At 43.2% G+C, this 16,958-nt stretch overlaps 1 protein-coding gene across 1 annotated transcript in view; it reads right to left on the bottom strand.

The window, feature by feature from the left end:
• The window catches only part of ENTPD6 (ectonucleoside triphosphate diphosphohydrolase 6), a 166,134-nt gene that overhangs the window by 84,930 nt on the left and 64,246 nt on the right, over positions 1–16,958 (bottom strand). Inside the window, 2 exon segments of the mRNA XM_029594503.1 lie at positions 14,856–14,935; positions 15,739–15,827. Coding sequence (XP_029450363.1) covers positions 14,856–14,935; positions 15,739–15,827 — 169 coding nt within the window.

Here is a 16,958-nt window from a genome sequence, read left to right on the forward strand (position 1 = left end):
CGGCGGACCAGTGGGATTATTTAAACTGACCGATCTCTCTGGAGGAAGTCCGTCTAGTCATTCAACAGGCCAAAAGGCTTAAATCCCCAGGGTCCTGATGGATATGGAGCAGAATTTTACAAATGCTTGATGGACTATGTGGCAAACCCTTTAGTAAATATGTTTTTCCCGGATGTTGGCAGATGGTAATTTTCCAGAGCATTCCAATCAAGCGCATATTACTATTATTCAAAAACCTGGGAAGGATCCCTTATTACCGGATTCCTATAGGCCCATATCTCTTTTAAACTTTGACCATAAGATCTTTGTTAAAATAAATGGCTGTCAGGCTAGCAGAGGTTTCTCCCAAATCTTATTGGAGAAGACCAAGTTGGCTTTATTAGAAAACGCTATGCACTCACCAATATTCTGGCGAAGGGGTTTAACAAGGATATTATGCGCCAAAAAGGGATTTAATTGGAGGACGTGGCTTGTAAGACAAAGGTAAAAGCATATGAATGGGTCAAGCTTGATCTGTAAGAAGGCTCAGGAATGTCGAGGTGCCAACAACCAATCCCAAATACCAATCACTAATATTAGAAAGCTTTTAGCTGCTATGATGATGTGTCAACAATGGGAGAAGTCCCCTTTTTCTAGCTATTAGCTTCGATGCTGAGAAGGCCTTCGATAGGGTTGAGTGGCCTTATTTATTTCATATCTTGCATAAGATGGGATTTGACGGGCTTATTCTACAATGCTGTACGCCTTTTATAGTCTGGCCCGGAAGCGATTATGCTAGACAATGGTTACTCAATCTGAGGTATTTCCTATCTCATGAGGTACACGACAGGGGTGTCCTTATCACCTTTGCTATTCATTAGCCATCCAATTAACTAAGGAGGGTAAGGGGAAGTTCGATTTCACTCTACCCTCTTTAAATATGCCGCATTCGCGGATGATTATGCTGGTCTTCCTTAAAGACCCCGAGCATTCTCTTAGACCTCTATTACAACTCATTTGGGCCCTTTTGGAGCCTTCTCGGGCTTACGTCTTAATTTGTCTAAATCCCTGGCGTTAGCGTATCCAGTAGCATTGCAACGGCATTGGGCGGATGATTTTCCCCTGAAATGGGCGGCGGAATCTTTTTACATACCTTGGCATTATTATCCCGCGTGATTTATCTCGGATTTATGACCTCAATGTCATCCGCCTTATGCAAGTAACTCTGATCGAATGCGTGGCTGGGCTTCCTTACCAGTGTCCCTAGGGGGCAGAATCCAGTATTTAAGACGGCCATCTTGCCTAAGTGGCTATATCTCTTCCAGAACATACCTCTTACTTTGTGCTGTGCGGGAAGCTCAAATAATTAGATAGGATTCAACAGACATTCTTTTGGCGTGGGAGGAAAGCTAGGGTTCCGTTGACATGGTTACGTATGCCTTGGGGGGTGGGGTGGCCTGGGAGTAACCGGATATCGCACTCTATAATTTTGGCTTGGTTGTTGGGCACCTCGACATTCCTGAGCCTTCTTACAGATCAAGCTTTGACCCATTCATATGCTTTTACCTTTGTCTTACAAGCCACGTCCTCCAAATTAAATCCCTTTTTGGCGCATAATATCCTTGTTAAACCCCTTCGCCAGTCGTGGGTTAAATTGACTTGTCTTTTAAAGTGGATCGCATTTGTGCATATCTTCTGCCTATTCAGGAAACCCAGATTTTTTCCCCGGGCTCGCAGTCTGTTTCCTTTCAAAGATGGGGACAATTGGGTATTAAACAGTTGGGACATGTGTTATCTCCTAAAGGCCAGCTTATACCCTTTCCTGAATTAAGGGGTATTTATGACATATCTGCAACAGAGATATTCCCATACTTACAACTTAAACATTATATTGGCACCCTTTCTCAGATCTCGACAAGCTGCGTCATTTTCAAGCCCTAGCGACAATTTTATGTTGGAACAGGTGATGAAGCCACCATCGCTCTCTATTCACTATCGCTTGCTTAAACAAATAACTTCAACGGATATGTGTACTATATTAGTAGAGCAGTGGAATCGGGATGGGGTTGTTTCTGCTAACTCGACCATCATTAAAGCCTGTTTTGGGCGTATCTCTAAACTCTCTTAATATGTATTACCGCGAATGCAGTACAAATGTATTCGCTTTTTTGCCTCAAAATTGCCTCTTCGCTGAATTGTCAGCGATGTGGCCTCGACCCTCTGGTTCCCTCTCACATGCTTTTTGGGCATGTCCACCAATTCAGTCATTTTGCGTAAGGTGATTCGTTATTTGGAATCAGTGCTAGAGTTTTCCATCCCTTTTTCTTATTTATTGGTTGCTCTTTGGCTTGCATTCGCATTTATGAGTGAGAGTTTGGGATCTCGTCTATTTAACATAGTTTAGTGGCCAAAAAGACTATCCTTTTGCATTGGAGAGATACTACCACTCCATCTTACTGGGCCTGGCGTAATGGTTTACACGTTATGATGCAAATGGAGGCAGCAAATATGCGACAAACCGCCGAGTCAGAAGAAGTTTCTAGCCATTTGGGGCAGCTTCCACATAGCATTCGTAGTTTGATTATCATGAGTGACAACACCTTGGAGCGTTCCCTCAAGTGACTTTTCTTCGCTAATGACTACTTTTTTCTTTTTGTTGGATTAGGGAGTGCGGACTGGGATGAGCGGGGGGGGGGGGGGGGGGGGGGGGGGATGTGGGATTGTTAGGGATTGTTATGCTGAGCTGTTATCTCTATCTTGGTTTATGCTAGGGGCATCTCAGGAAACCGATGCTCCTGGTATGGTGTAATTCATGTTGAAAAATCAATAAAAATTGTTATATAAAAAAAAAAGTCATGGGATAGGTGGCGATGTCCTTTCATGGATTACAAACTGGTTAAAAGACAGGAAAACAGAGAGTAGGATGAAATGGACAATTTTCTCAGTGGAAAAGAGTAAACAGTGGAGTGCCTCCACAATCTGTATTAGACCCATGCTTTTCAATATATTTATAAATGATCTGGAAAGGAATATTATGAGTGAGGTAATCAAATTTTGCAGATGATACAAATTATTCAGAGCAGTTAAATCACAAACAGATTGTGATAAATTGCAGGAGGACCTTGTGAGACTGGAAAATTGGGCATCCAAATGGCAGATGACATTTAATGTGGATAAGTGCAAGGTAATGCAAATAGGGCCGGTTTTTAAATAGGTTACGCGTGCCGAGCGTATTTTAAAAAGGCCCGGCGACGCGTGTAAGTCCAGGGGCTTTACAAAAGGGGCGGTCCGGTCTGGGGCAGGGCCAGAGGCCTCCGACAGAGCGGCCATTGCCGCTGTGTCGGAGGATTGCATGCCGGCAGCCTGCTGGCGCGCTCAACTTGCGCCTGCCCAGAGGCAGGTGCAAAAATAAGACAAAGGACGCGGGGGGGGGGGGAGGTTCAGGTTAGGGGGGAGGGATCAGGGGAAGGCAATGTGGCCGGCCCGTGCAAGTTGCGTAACTGTGTACCCCCTTGCACGCACCGACCCTGATTTTATAACATGCGCGCGCATGTTATAAATTGAGCGTACAATATGCGTGCGCCAGGTAGTGTGTGCACATGTAGGCTGCACGCGCTTCTTTTAAAATCTACCCCATAGGGAACAATAACCCTGTAGTAATTACACGAAGATAGGTTCCATATTAGGAGCTACCACCCAGGAAAGAGATCTAGGTGTCATAGTAGATAATACATTAAAATAGTCGACTCAGTGTGCTGTGGCAATCAAAAAAACAAAACAGAATGTTATGAATTATTAGGAAGGAATGGTGAATAAAACAGAAAATGTCATAATGCTTCTGTATCGCTCCATGGTGAGACACACTTTGAATACTTGTACAATTATTAGTTGCGATAGAGAAGGTACAGAGAAGGGCGACCAAAATGATAAAGGGGATGGAACAACTCCCCTATGAGGAAAGACTAAAGAGGTTAGGGCTGTTCAGCTTGGAGAAGAGACGGCTGAGGGGGGGGATATGATAGAGGTCTTTAAAATCAGGAGAGGTCTAGAACGGGTAAATGTGAATTGATTATTTACTCTTTCGGATAATAGAAGGACTAGGGGCACTCCATGAAGTTAGCATGTAGCACATTTAAAACTAATCGGAGAAAGTTCTTTTTCACTCAACGCACAATTAAACTCTGGAATTTGTTGCCAGAGGATGTGCTTAGTGCAGTTAATGTAGCTGGGATTAAAAAAAGATTGGATAAGTTCTTGGAGAAGTCCATTACCTGCTAATAATCAAGTTGACTTAGAAAATAGCCACTGCTATTACTAGAATCAGTAGCATGGGATATACTTAACTTTTGGGTACTTGCCAGGTACTTATAGCCTGGATTGGCCACTGTTAGAAACAGGAAGCTGGGCTTGATGTACCTTTGATCTGACCCAGTATGGCATGTTCTTGTATTCTTCTTAATAACTGCGCACACATGGATGCGCGGGGGGGGTCCTTAAAATTGACCCCTAAATGTATCTCTGTATCTTTCTCTCTATATGCACACACACATGTATATCTATCTATATATATCTCACACCAATTATACCCTAAGGTAAACCTGCACTCTTATACCAACTGAAAGATACACTCTTATTTACATCAAAACTTTACTTATAACTATGAAAACATTTTTGAAAAAAATATTTTTACAGTGCTCAAATATATTGACTAGCTGTCTATGTGTTAAATAAATGGCAAAATGTTTTGACAATATAGTCAGACAAGCCAAATGTGGGGAAGAATATTTTTTAATAGATGAAACTTGCATTAATTGTTTGAAATGTGTGTTCGCCACTGAAAGACTACCATTGTTGGAACAAACAAGTCCTGCAATTCAAACAGATCTGGTGTTTCAAATGCAAAACTAAAAAATAGAACTCAGTGAATCACCAAACAAAGACCAAAAAATACTTATTTATGGCTGTTTGTCTTTCATGTTTTTAGTTGAGGCATCGAGCTGTTTGCCGGCAGATCAACATAAAGGTGCTGCACAGCTGATTCATTCAGCGTTAGTAATGCAATGTGAAGCAGTCTGTGCCTTGAGTTCATAATTAAGGTAAACTCTGGGGTTACTGATTTATTAGTGTAGTTTTTTGTGTTAAGGTGATATATAAATAAAAGTAAAAATAAGGATTTTGATTCCCATTAGGTGGTTTATACAGTACCATTTTTTATAACAGTTATTTGATTTGCATATTTGTCTGTTATAAGAAGGATACTTTTTCAAAGGGAGATATCTACATTTCATACTTTCAATGTATTCATTTCATGAACAGTACTCATTCATTTCAACAATGGGTATAATTATGAGCAACTTTATTTAAAAGCAGGCATTTAATCTTTTTGAAATTACATTTTTTTTACACATTATAATATTCAATTTTCAGAATTTGCAGTGCTTCCTATTGTTTAAATTCCCCCTGAAGAAGCCAGCCAGTGAAATGACTGTACTTATTGGGGGTCTTCACAGCAGAATTTCAATGTTGTGCCATGCAAAATTGTTAGATTATTAAACAAATATTTGTGTTCATGCCATAATAGTTATATGTAATTGCTATGAGATATACATGGCATAGAAGTTTTGTAGAAATCATGTTTTCAAACATATATAAGAAATATTTATGGATTTTGAAGATAAGTCTAATTCATTCATTGGTATGTGTGCGCGATGTGTGCATTGACAAGTTACAGTTCTTCCTACTGTCATATCTAATCTGGCAAAGCTTTTTTCAAATGTATGTGTTTAAACTATATTGTTCAAACATTTGCTAGTCAATACAGGACAGCTAGTCAATATATTTTTCAGCACTGTAAAAATAATGTTTTCAAAATTTTTTTCATAGTTCTAAATAAAGTTTTGATGTAAATAAGAGTACATCTTTCAGTTAGTACATAAGTGCAGGTTTACCTAAGGGGTTGTTTTTAAGACCCATGTGCGCACATGGATGCGGCTATTTTAATAACATGCGTGTGTCCGGCCCTGCACGTGTTATAAAATATGATATCCACACGCACATGCCATGGCGGATTTTAACAGCCGCACGCACATGTTCAGGTGGGATGGCCTCCTCTGCTTGCGGGGGGTGGGGTGGGGAATTTTCAAAGGCCATGCACGGCCGACAGGAGTAGGGCTTTACCCAGTTCCTCCCAGTCCGCTCCAATTATATATATATATAAAATTTTAAGAAGCTTTGGTCACATCACTCTGTACTAATGACATTAGTTCTACCATACCAGTGTGCTGCGGCAGTCAAAAAAGCAAACAGAATGTTGGGAATTATTAGAAAGGGAATGGTGAATAAAACGGAAAATGTCATAATGCCTCTGTATCGCTCCATGGTGAGACCACACCTTGAATACTGTGTACAATTCTGGTCGCCTCATTTCAAAAAAGATATAATTGCGATGGAGAAGGTACAGAGAAGGGCGACCAAAATGATAAAGGGAATGGAACAGCTCCCCTATGAGGAAAGACTAAAGAGGTTAGGACTATTCAGCTTGGAGAAGAGACAGCTGAGGGGGGATATGATAGAGGTGTTTAAAAACATGAGAGGTCTAGAACGGGTAGATGTGAATCGGTTTTTTACTCTTTCGGATAATAGAAAGACTAGGGAGCACTCCATGAAGTTAGCATGTGGCACATTTAAAACTAATCGGAGAAAGTTCTTTTTAACTCAACGCACAATAAAACTCTGGAATTTGTTGCCAGAAGATGTAGTTAGTGCAGTTAGTATAGCTGTGTTTAAAAAAAGGATTGGATAAGTTCTTGGAGGAGAAGTCTATTACCTGCTATTAATTAAGTTGACTTACATAATAACCACCGCTATTACTAGCAATGGTAACATGGAATAGACTTAGTTTTTGGGTACTTGCCAGGTTCTTATGGCCTGGATTGGCCACTGTTGGAAACAGGATGCTGGGCTTGATGGACCCTTGGTCTGACCCAGTATGGCATGTTCTTATGTTCTTAAAAATACTGCAAAACTGCCTAGACTATTTATTGTATTATTGGTACTATTGCTATCAGGTATATAGATACTGTCAGATTTGATACAAAAGGAGCAGCTGACATTTGTTTCCAATCATGTCACAGCAACAAAGATCTGCATATTGAAGCAACAGAACTTACAACCCATAAGGTTGGCCCAACGCAATGGACCAACGCTGGCCCAATGCAATGCAACTCGCTCCCTCCAGACCTCCGGCTCGAACAATGCCCGAGCACCTTTAAAAAAAGACTCAAGACCTGGTTGTTCAACCAAGCCTTCTCTTAACTCAGCTATCTTATCAAATCTCCCACTAGTGGACCCCGTCCTTGGCAAGTCACTAATTGTACATAAGTTCTAACTAACCCGCCGTCATAGCACCTAATCCCTGTGCCTTCTTCTTAGATACCTGGCATTACACCTAGCCAGCATTAGGCTCGCCGGTGAAGTCTCTTCCTCTGATACACTATGTTAAACCCAGTTCTTTGTATCCAAGTTTGATCATCCTGGTTCAATGTAAGGCATTCTCTTGTCATGGTTATTGTTGGAATGTAAACCGAAGTGATTGGTAACTTTCAGGCCGATTCAGTAAGGAGCGGTAGGAAGAGCTGCGTTAGTGCCGGGTGCACCCGCGGTTGCCGCACACACAGTCCAGCTCACCTACCGCTCGATACTGTATGTAAATAGCTTGCAAATGCAAGCTGCGTCTAAGAAGCGTCCGTGAAGCGTTAGGCCCGCGCAACCCATTTTACTGTATAGAGCGCTATACAGTATGCTGGGTGCGCTGGCCTAACGCTTCATGGACACGCTGGTATCTGTCATTTCAAATGTCATTTGAAATGACAGATACCAGGAAGTGGACGGTCCTCTGACGCTCGGGATTGCCAGTTCTCTCTCCCCTCCTCCCGAAGCAAGCAACGAAAGCGGAAAAAAGTGAAAAAGCGAAAAAAAAAGTAGCGGAGAGAGAGGGAGAGAGGACGGGCAATCCTACGCTCGGGATTGCCAGTCCTGCTTTTCGCGCCTTGCTTCGGGAGGAGGGGAGAGAGGACTGGCAATCCCGAGCGTAGGATTGCCCGTCCTCTCTCCCCTCTCTCTTGCAACTTTTTTTTTCGCCTTTTTGCCTTTTCGCTTTTTTTTGTTTTTTTTCGCTTTTTCCCGCTTTCGTTGCTTAGGGAGGAGGGGAGAGGACTGGGGCTGCCCCGGAGACCAGCACCCATGGACGCGGCCAGGGCAGGTAGGTGGGGGCTGGGGGAAAGTTTTGCCGCCTACCCTTACCCCTGCCTCTAACGCAGGGGTAAGGGTAGGCGGTAAGTTAGGTTAAACGTGCGGCAAAACGGCAGGGTAAAAAAGTGATAGTCGGGGCACACGTTACTGTATGGGAGGGAATAGCTAATTCGATCGTTTACATGTAATATACATGCCGCGGGCGGAAGGGGTTACCCGGTGATTTAAGGACGCGGTAAGAGTAGGTTAAAGGGGATAGCGTATCGCGGGTTGGACTAACACGGCCGAAAAGTGGGTAGAAAGCGGGTTAGGAGCAGGGTAACCGCGGCTGCACTTTACTGTATTGACCTGTTTGTTACTTGAATATCGGTATATAAAAGTGCTAAATAAATAAATAAAGGCCATCTCTCTGTTAGATGGGCCAATCCTGTTGATTCAATCAAAGGGATTTTTGCAGCTGTATAACAGAGGAAAGCAAAAAGTAAAACAGGAAATTCAAACAAATATAAATGGAGAAAATTACTACTTACCTGATAATTTCCTTTCCCTTTAGGACACGCCAAGCCAGTCCTACACAAGTGGGTTATGCATGCCAAGCAGCAGATGGAGACTGAGTTCAGTTGATTCACTGATGTCACTCTCATATAGCACAGCACAGACATCAGCCTGCCAGTATTTCTCGAAAAGCCAACTGTGAACAACTGAACAAACACTTGAACTTTAACTTCAACATTATATATTCCTCTCCCAAACAATTCACTTTTTTTCCTTCCAGTGAGGAAAAGCACTGGACCGAGAAAAAGAAGGGAATGTAATAAAACGTAACAGGTAAAGAAGGCACACACTTACTAGGTCCCTCGGCAACCCAGAGATCTGCATTAGTCTTTGATTTCTGCCTCTGAGAACGTCCTGGAGAAGGACAAAGGCAATACAATACAATCCAGGCAGACCCAGGGCAGGAGTGTGGACTCACCTGTCTATCCTAGAGGAAAAGAAATCATCATCAGGTAAGTAGTAATTTCACCTTCCTCTGCATTCAGGCAGGTCAGTCCACACAAGTGGGATGTACCAAAGCTACTACTTTGTCAGGTGGAAGGCTGCCCGACTCCCTGCAACACCACTCTGGCACATGATGCGTCTTCCCGAACCCTAACATCCAAATGGAAATGATTGGAGAAGGTATGCAATGAAGACCACATCACCGCTCTACAGATTCACCAGAGATAAAAACCATAACTCTCCCCAAGACACAGTTTGTGCTCTTGTAGAATGAAACTCTAATCTGTCTTGGCAACGGCGACCTGGATCCACATAGGCTGCCTGTACTCTGGAAGAATGAGCCCTAATTTGCCTGGGCAAAGGCTTCGCCGCTTCCACATAGGCCACCTTTATTCTCCTTTTAATCCAACGTGCCACTATAGTGTGTAAATCTGCTTCCCTTCTTCACACCACCAGTAAGGATAAAAAAAAACATTCTCTGAAAAGTACTGGTAACTGAGATACCGTAACAGATGCCGCCTCAACATCCAAGTTCCACAAGAATGCGAAACTCTTGCTCATCCAGAGTCCTATCAAAAGACAGTAACGAAACGGACTGATTCAAGTGAAAGTCTGAAACAACCTGCAGCAAGAAGGAAGGTACAGTCCTAATTGCATTCTATCTGGGGTAATCACTAAGGAAGACTCTTGACAAGAAAGAACCTGCAATTTCAAAATCCTCCATGCTGAACATATAGCGGCAAAGAACACTGTCTGCATCATTAGCAAGTGCAAGGGAAACTGTTGAAGAGGATGGAAGGTGGAATCTTGCCAAAAAGATCAGAACCAGATTAAGAAACCTAAAGCATCACTGGTATTCGCAATGGTGGTCAAATATGCTTAATAGCTCTCAAAAAAATCTAGAAACATCCAGGTGCAAGAAGAGAGGTTTACCCTGAACTCACTCCTAAAACAAACCAAAGCTGCCACCTGCACCTTTAGCATATTAAGGGCCAACCCCTTAAACAAACCTTCCCCTAGAAACTCCAAGTTTAAGAGAATTGTCACCCTCCAGGGGAAACGCATCCGCTCCCAGCATCAATTCTCAAAAAAAATTTAACTCCTAAAAAGGTGCTCACCACTGCTGAGAAATAACCACACTTCAACAGCGGCGTGCTCTCAAGGGCCGAACTGTAAGACAAAAATAATCTGGATTTTCTAGAAGGATTGGCCCCTGATGTAGCAGGTCCTTCCGCATTGGCAATTGCAATGCCTACTATTAGACACTGAAGATCTGCATACCAAGGCCTTCATGGCCAATCCTGGGCCACCAAAAGAACCAAGCCCAGATGCCAGGTTATCTTCTGCAGCAACCTGCTGATCATGGGCCATGGGGGAAACACATAGAGCAACTCATCCTGCGATCATGTCTAAATGATAACAGAGTCCGAATGCTTGAGTCCTGACTGCTACTGTAAAACTGATGCACCTTCGCATTACCACAGTTTGCCATCAGAGCCAAGAAAGGCTGACCTCACTGAAAAATGATAAACTGAAAAGGCCTTGTGCGCCACTTTTCCTTCTCCCGTGTCCAAGGCATGACGGCTGAGATAATCCATCTGAACACTGTCCACCCCTGCGATGTGAAAGGCCGACAGTGCCTGAAGATGCTGTTCCGCCCACAGCAGCAGGTCGTCCATATCCGGAGAAACCTTTGGGTTTTCCCTTGATTTATGTAGGCCACCACCGTGGCGTTGTCCAACATTACTCACTGCTCTTCCACTCAACCAGTTTGCAAACCTCAAACATGCCAACCATATCGTACGAGCCTCCAACCAATTGGATGGACCACCCCTGTGCCAATAGTTCCTGGGAGTGGGATCCCCAGCCCTGGGGACTCGCATCTGTAGTGACCACTTATCCAGTCAGGAATCTCCAAGTCTGCCCCCTTGAGGAGGTGATTTCTCTGAATCCACCAGAGCAACTTCTGCTTCACCTACGACAGAAGAGACAGCCATAGTATGTACTGCTGAGACTGAGGACATCACTGTGTCAGCAATGTCCTCTGAAGTGGACATGTGCACCCTCACCCATGGAAGAACCTCCAACATTGCCATGGTTCCCAATGTGTGCAGGAAGCCCAAACTGTAGGACAATCTGGTGCCCTCAGGGCTCATATTTGCCCCCAAAGCTTCTGGCTACACTGTTCCGGGAGAAACACCTTGCCTTGTGCAGCTATCAAACCTAACCCCAAATACTCCAGAATCTGGGCAGGCTGCAAACTGCTCTTGGCTAGATTCACTACCCACTTTAGCTCTTGCAGCAGATGGACTACTCTGTGAGATACAATATGAGTCTCTGCCACCAGCTTGGCCCTGATCAACCAATCGTCTAAGATGCCTTCCTCGCGAAGTGTAGATGCTACCATCAACATTACCTTGGAAAAGGTTCTGTGTGCCGTAGCTAATCTGAACAGCAAAGCCTGAAACTGGTAATGACAACCTAGCACTGAATAACGCAAAAACCACTGATGTTCCTTCCGGATTGGGATATGCAAATAGGCCTCTGAAAAAAAAAAAAAAAACAAGTGAAGTGAGAAACTCCCCCTTCCGCACAGTTATGATCACTGATCGCAAAGTTGACATCCTGAAGTGGATCACTAAAAAACTGGTTGACTCTCTTCAGATCCAAAATGGGGTGAAAGAAACCCTCTTTTTTGGTAACCACAGAATAAATGGAATACCAATTTGTACTTTTCTGCTCCTTTGGAACTGGGACTACGGCTTTTAATGTGATCAGTCGCTGCAATGTGACTTGCACGGCAGCTCTTTTTTCTACAGAGTTGCATGGGGAAACCATAAAAGCATCTGCAAGTGGCCAAATAATCCTGAGCTAAAGGAGGGGGGATCCTTGCTATTCTCTTGGAATAAAAAAGCCCAAAAAGAAGAAAAGGTGCACAACCTCAAACTTCATATGCCTGGTGCAAGAGCATCAGAGCTGGCAGCCAAGACTCACAGAGCCCTTCATGCTCATCCAAACCGCCTCCAAGCCCACAAAACTAAAGACCCTTAAAATTATGGGCCATGGACCACAGCTTTGCCCAATTTCTATTTTAACAAACGGCAACAGCATAAACCACACAGAGCAGCAGCTACAACCCTCAACAGAAGGCCTGTGGGCAAACTGCTCAGATGCAGTAGTTACTACTTCCAACGGAAGGCATGAGAGTAACCTGCAGCAATTACTACATTTAAGCAAAGACAGGGGAGTAGCCACCACGAGCAGAAGTCACTATCAATAGAAGGCCCCAGGGTAAGCTGCAAAGAATGGCAGCCAGTACCCTTAAACGAAAGCATGGGGGCAACCTGCATGTAGTGGCACTACTACCCATAACTAAATGCATGGGGTAACTTACACGGTATAGGAGGTACTATGCTTAAAAGAAGGAATGGGGAGAACCCACTAGTCTAAATAACCTGCTGGGTAGACAAAATAGAAACTTCCGGTCTGCCACTACTGTCATTACCAAGCAACCCCTTCCCATGAACCTCTTCTGGCTCCTGAACCCAGCGGGGAGGTAATGCTGGAGCAGATTGCTTGAGACATCTGCCTTCAAGAAGGACCTGAAGAATGCCTACCATCATGTAGGCACTTTCCAACCAGAGCACAAAAATTCCCAGATCTCCCAAAGTCTATCACTAAACAGGCCCTTGCTTCTGATCTACGGCTTGCAGCCTCCCTTGCAATATTGGCATATCAGGGCAGGGTGGAAAGAGCAGCATCTGTATCTAGTGCTTGAGGGAGACTACTATTCTGCCATCCTGAGTCAAAAGAAACTGCAGGAGGGGAACCTTGAACCAGGAGCAGTTCTTCAAGAAGCATATAAACTCTGAAACAGAACAGAGATTAAGGCCATGCAGGAGCTGAATACCCTAAAAGGGGGAACAGCAATCATCTGTGCTCTGGGTCCAAACTGAACTGCTCTAACGAACATGGAGCAGGAGAGGGTGTTTTTTGTTTTGTTTTTTTTAAATCACTGTCTGCTAAACAAAATGGCCGCCATTCCCGCTCTGAAGTCACCAGCAGGAACAGAAGCGTGACTGAATCTCCATGGGGCTCTGTCTTCCAGCGAATCCCTAACTGCCTAAGCAGATTTGCTGATTGAGTGCCTCAGTGATCCCTTTCAACGTACCGCGGCTGCCATCCACCATGAACTAGCAGGGCTGAATGACTCTTCCTCTCAGACTTCGGAGCTACATCATGCAGTCACCTCCCTTTCCACTGGCAAATTAGCACTGACTCTCCTGCCAAGGCCAGATATACTGCCATGACCATGGGGAAAAGGAAGCTGCTCACTTGGTAATGTGGAGCACTCCCCATTGCCATCAGCCACAGCAACTCCACTATTTCCCACATTCAACATCTTTTAACATGGCACTGCTGCTGTGCTTGGGCTTATTTGCAGGAGAAGCTACATGCAGCTAAAACTCCTCGTGGGAATTCATTAATACTTCAGGCATGAAATGCAGCATACTTCCTCCACCTCCACGCCCCCCCACAGCTCACTCTGCTGTTGGCTTGCACGGCTCACCATCCTGGCTGAACCTCAACTCTCTTTAAGGGTGTTGCTAGGGCTAAAAGGAGGGATGCCAGCAGAAGGGGAGGGTGGAGGAAGGGAGGGGCCAGGGCAAGACAGAAAACCTTACCCCAAATCCTAGCTGGAAACTCCCCTGGTCCTGGAACTGCTCCACTGAAGGAGGAAGTGAAAGCTGTCACATCGAGAGCTGCTGCCATCCTTCACTTCTACCTAACAGAGAAAAAAAGGGAACATTGACCCAGGATCCTGCTCAACTGAGGGAGGGAGTGAAAAACTTTCACCTCAGGAGCCATCCTTTAACTGATTTGGCCTATCTAGGCCTCAGTCCATAGCATGAAATGCATGTCCATAGTCTGTTGAAGACAGAGAATATTGGCAGGCTGTCTGTGCTGTGCTATATTAAAGTGACTTAAGGGAGTCAGTTGATCTCACTATCCATCTGCTGGTTGGTGTGATAACCCACTTGTGTGGACTAGCCTGCCTGAATGCAGAGGAAATTACATTTTTTTTCAGAACATACATAGAAATGTAATTAGATTTGCAATTCAAAACATTTATAATAACTTGGTCACTTTTGCAAGCTTTTACCTCCCCTGTGCAACAGCTACAGCAATGTGCAAACACCAGGACTAGATAATCCTGTAATGTGCCACTGACACTCTAAGGGCATCATTCAAAAAGTACTTTTCCTCATTCTGTGAGGTTTGAAACTATAAACAAAAGTTAGTTATTACAGTGTGGCACCTCACGACTCCAGTTTCTTCAAATTCACACACACACACAAAAAAAAAACAAAACCTCTCCCACCCCCCAAAAAATATTTTAAAAGCAAAAACAAAGTAACATTCAGTGGACATTAACACATTATACTAAGATGACTCTCCTTTTCAACAATGTCTTTCCCATTACACCAACTCTGCACTTTTAACCTTTTTAATGCAAAGATTTACAATCCAGCAATGTGCTATGTTAACAATAGTGTATTCTTAAACAAATGCATATGTTTGGAAAAACTTATTCTTGTAAGGTGCATCGCTGTCTTCCAACTTACCTGTATGAATACAGTTTGTAAGTGGTGTTAAACATTTTAAAGGAAGTGATATAACCAGCAGGAGAAGTTTGGAGAGTTTTCTGCAAAAAGGTGAGAAAAAAATATGGTTATCCTTCTCGGAAATGGCATCCAACAATAATAATAAAACACAAAACAAATCACAAGTGATTTGATGACTAAAGGTTGTTAAATTTAATAAAAAGATGCACGCTCAACACAAACAAGCAGTAAAAAGATGTGGAAGATTAGAGGCCTTTGAGGTGGGGATTCTAGGGGTATGACTACTAAGATGGGTATAAGGACTGAATACTTTTGGGTATCTCCCCTTCTTTCTAATCTCAACACTTCCCTCTGCTACCCCTTTGCATCCACTGTCCCACTTCCACGTCTCTGTCCTCACTGCTCCTTTGCCGCCACCACCACTGTTTGTTTCTAAACTCATGCACCAAATCCCATACTGATTTAATCAGATCATGGCAGGAATTGCTGACCTGAGAATTCTGAAATAGACAACAGCTCAAGCAGTGCAGAACATGGGGGGGGGGGGGGGGGGGGCAAGATGAGTTGCTGAGACCAATAAACTGGCTCCTGTCCCTCCAATTTAGGAGCGAGGCAGAAAGAGGTGGTGAGAAAGGCAGGTGGGATGTGGCAGTAAAAAGGGGAAATAGAAGATGAAAAGTTGGGAAGGGACAGTGCAGAAGAGCAGCAAGTTCGATGCATGTATGAAAATCGAGATCTACTTTGTCAACAAACAAACGGAAGCAACAAGCTCACTATAAGGGCTGATGACTTTGGGATTTAAATTAGTTTAAAAAAAGATAAGAATATTAATAGTGTGCTTATTACTGCCACAGTTTTGCTACTACTTTTGTATTGGGCTTACCTCACTGTTTGGATAAAATGAGATTTGTGTTGATCCACCTCCTAAATCCAGCATTCCTACCCGTTTCTTTCCTGAATTATTTAAGCTGCCTGAAATGCAGGAAAGCATAATGTACTAAAACAATATCAGTGTTAAATATAAAACAAGACTGATAAACATTTAATTATATTTAACCAACAAAAAGAATTTCAAGGTGGTCTATGGAACCAAAAGAGGCGAACTAGAGATCTGACAGGCTACATCTTGGGTTCATGAAACATTCAGGGTTGAAAGCACAAAGTAAAAATAATGGAGCATGTGCGTGGAAGGGAAAAAAAAAAAGTCAAATAATGTTCTACTGGAGCAGTCTATTGTCAAAGGTAACAGAGGCATCAGAAGAAGCTTTAAGTGCAACTGCAGCTAGAGTACACCACCACTAGAGGTGTCCGGAATATTTGCCCTATGTGTGGGAAGATGGTGGGAGCTGAGATAGGAGACAAGGGAACATAATAGGCCTCCTGGAAAGCATCATACTACAGGTTCACAAGATCAAACCAAAGAAAATTCCAAATATATGATGTGCAAACTTGGGAAGCTCAAGGAGTGGATGCGAGGTGTCAAATAACACAAGAAAATGGCTTTAAGACCACCCTTCTTTCATTCTTAGTAACAGGTAAGCATATGAAAAGATGCCTCCCTCTCCCAAGTTTGATAAAGGGCTTCAACTTCATTTTAGCCATCTCTCTACAATAAGATGCTTACACCTACCTTTATTTGCCCTTCTCATTTTGCTTCATGAACGTCAAAAGCCCTTGCTGACATCAATGCCATTTTATTACAAACCTGGTATCTAAGAGGATAATTTTCATACAGCTGTGTGCACCTCCATATATGTGCATATATGGGCGCACGAAAATCTATTCCTGTATTTTATAACCTGCGCATACTTGATATATGCAGGTTATAAAATACACACAAAAGTACCCTGCAATATGTGCACACATGTTAAAAAAAAAAGTATGAATACACATTGCACTTACCTGGACAAGTTTTGATTTATCTGGTTAAGTAACAGCAAAGCTGCTACTTAGGCAGATAAGTCTTAAAAGGCTACTTATTTGGCTAAGTAAGATAGATGGATAAATCTTAAAAACGCTACTTATATGGCTAACTGACTTTGGCCAGGATTCATCATTCTTCACAGAATTTATTTATTTATTTATTTATTATTTTTGTTATAC

Source organism: Rhinatrema bivittatum, chromosome 3, assembly GCF_901001135.1.
Source record: "Rhinatrema bivittatum chromosome 3, aRhiBiv1.1, whole genome shotgun sequence".
NCBI lineage: Eukaryota > Metazoa > Chordata > Amphibia > Gymnophiona > Rhinatrematidae > Rhinatrema > Rhinatrema bivittatum.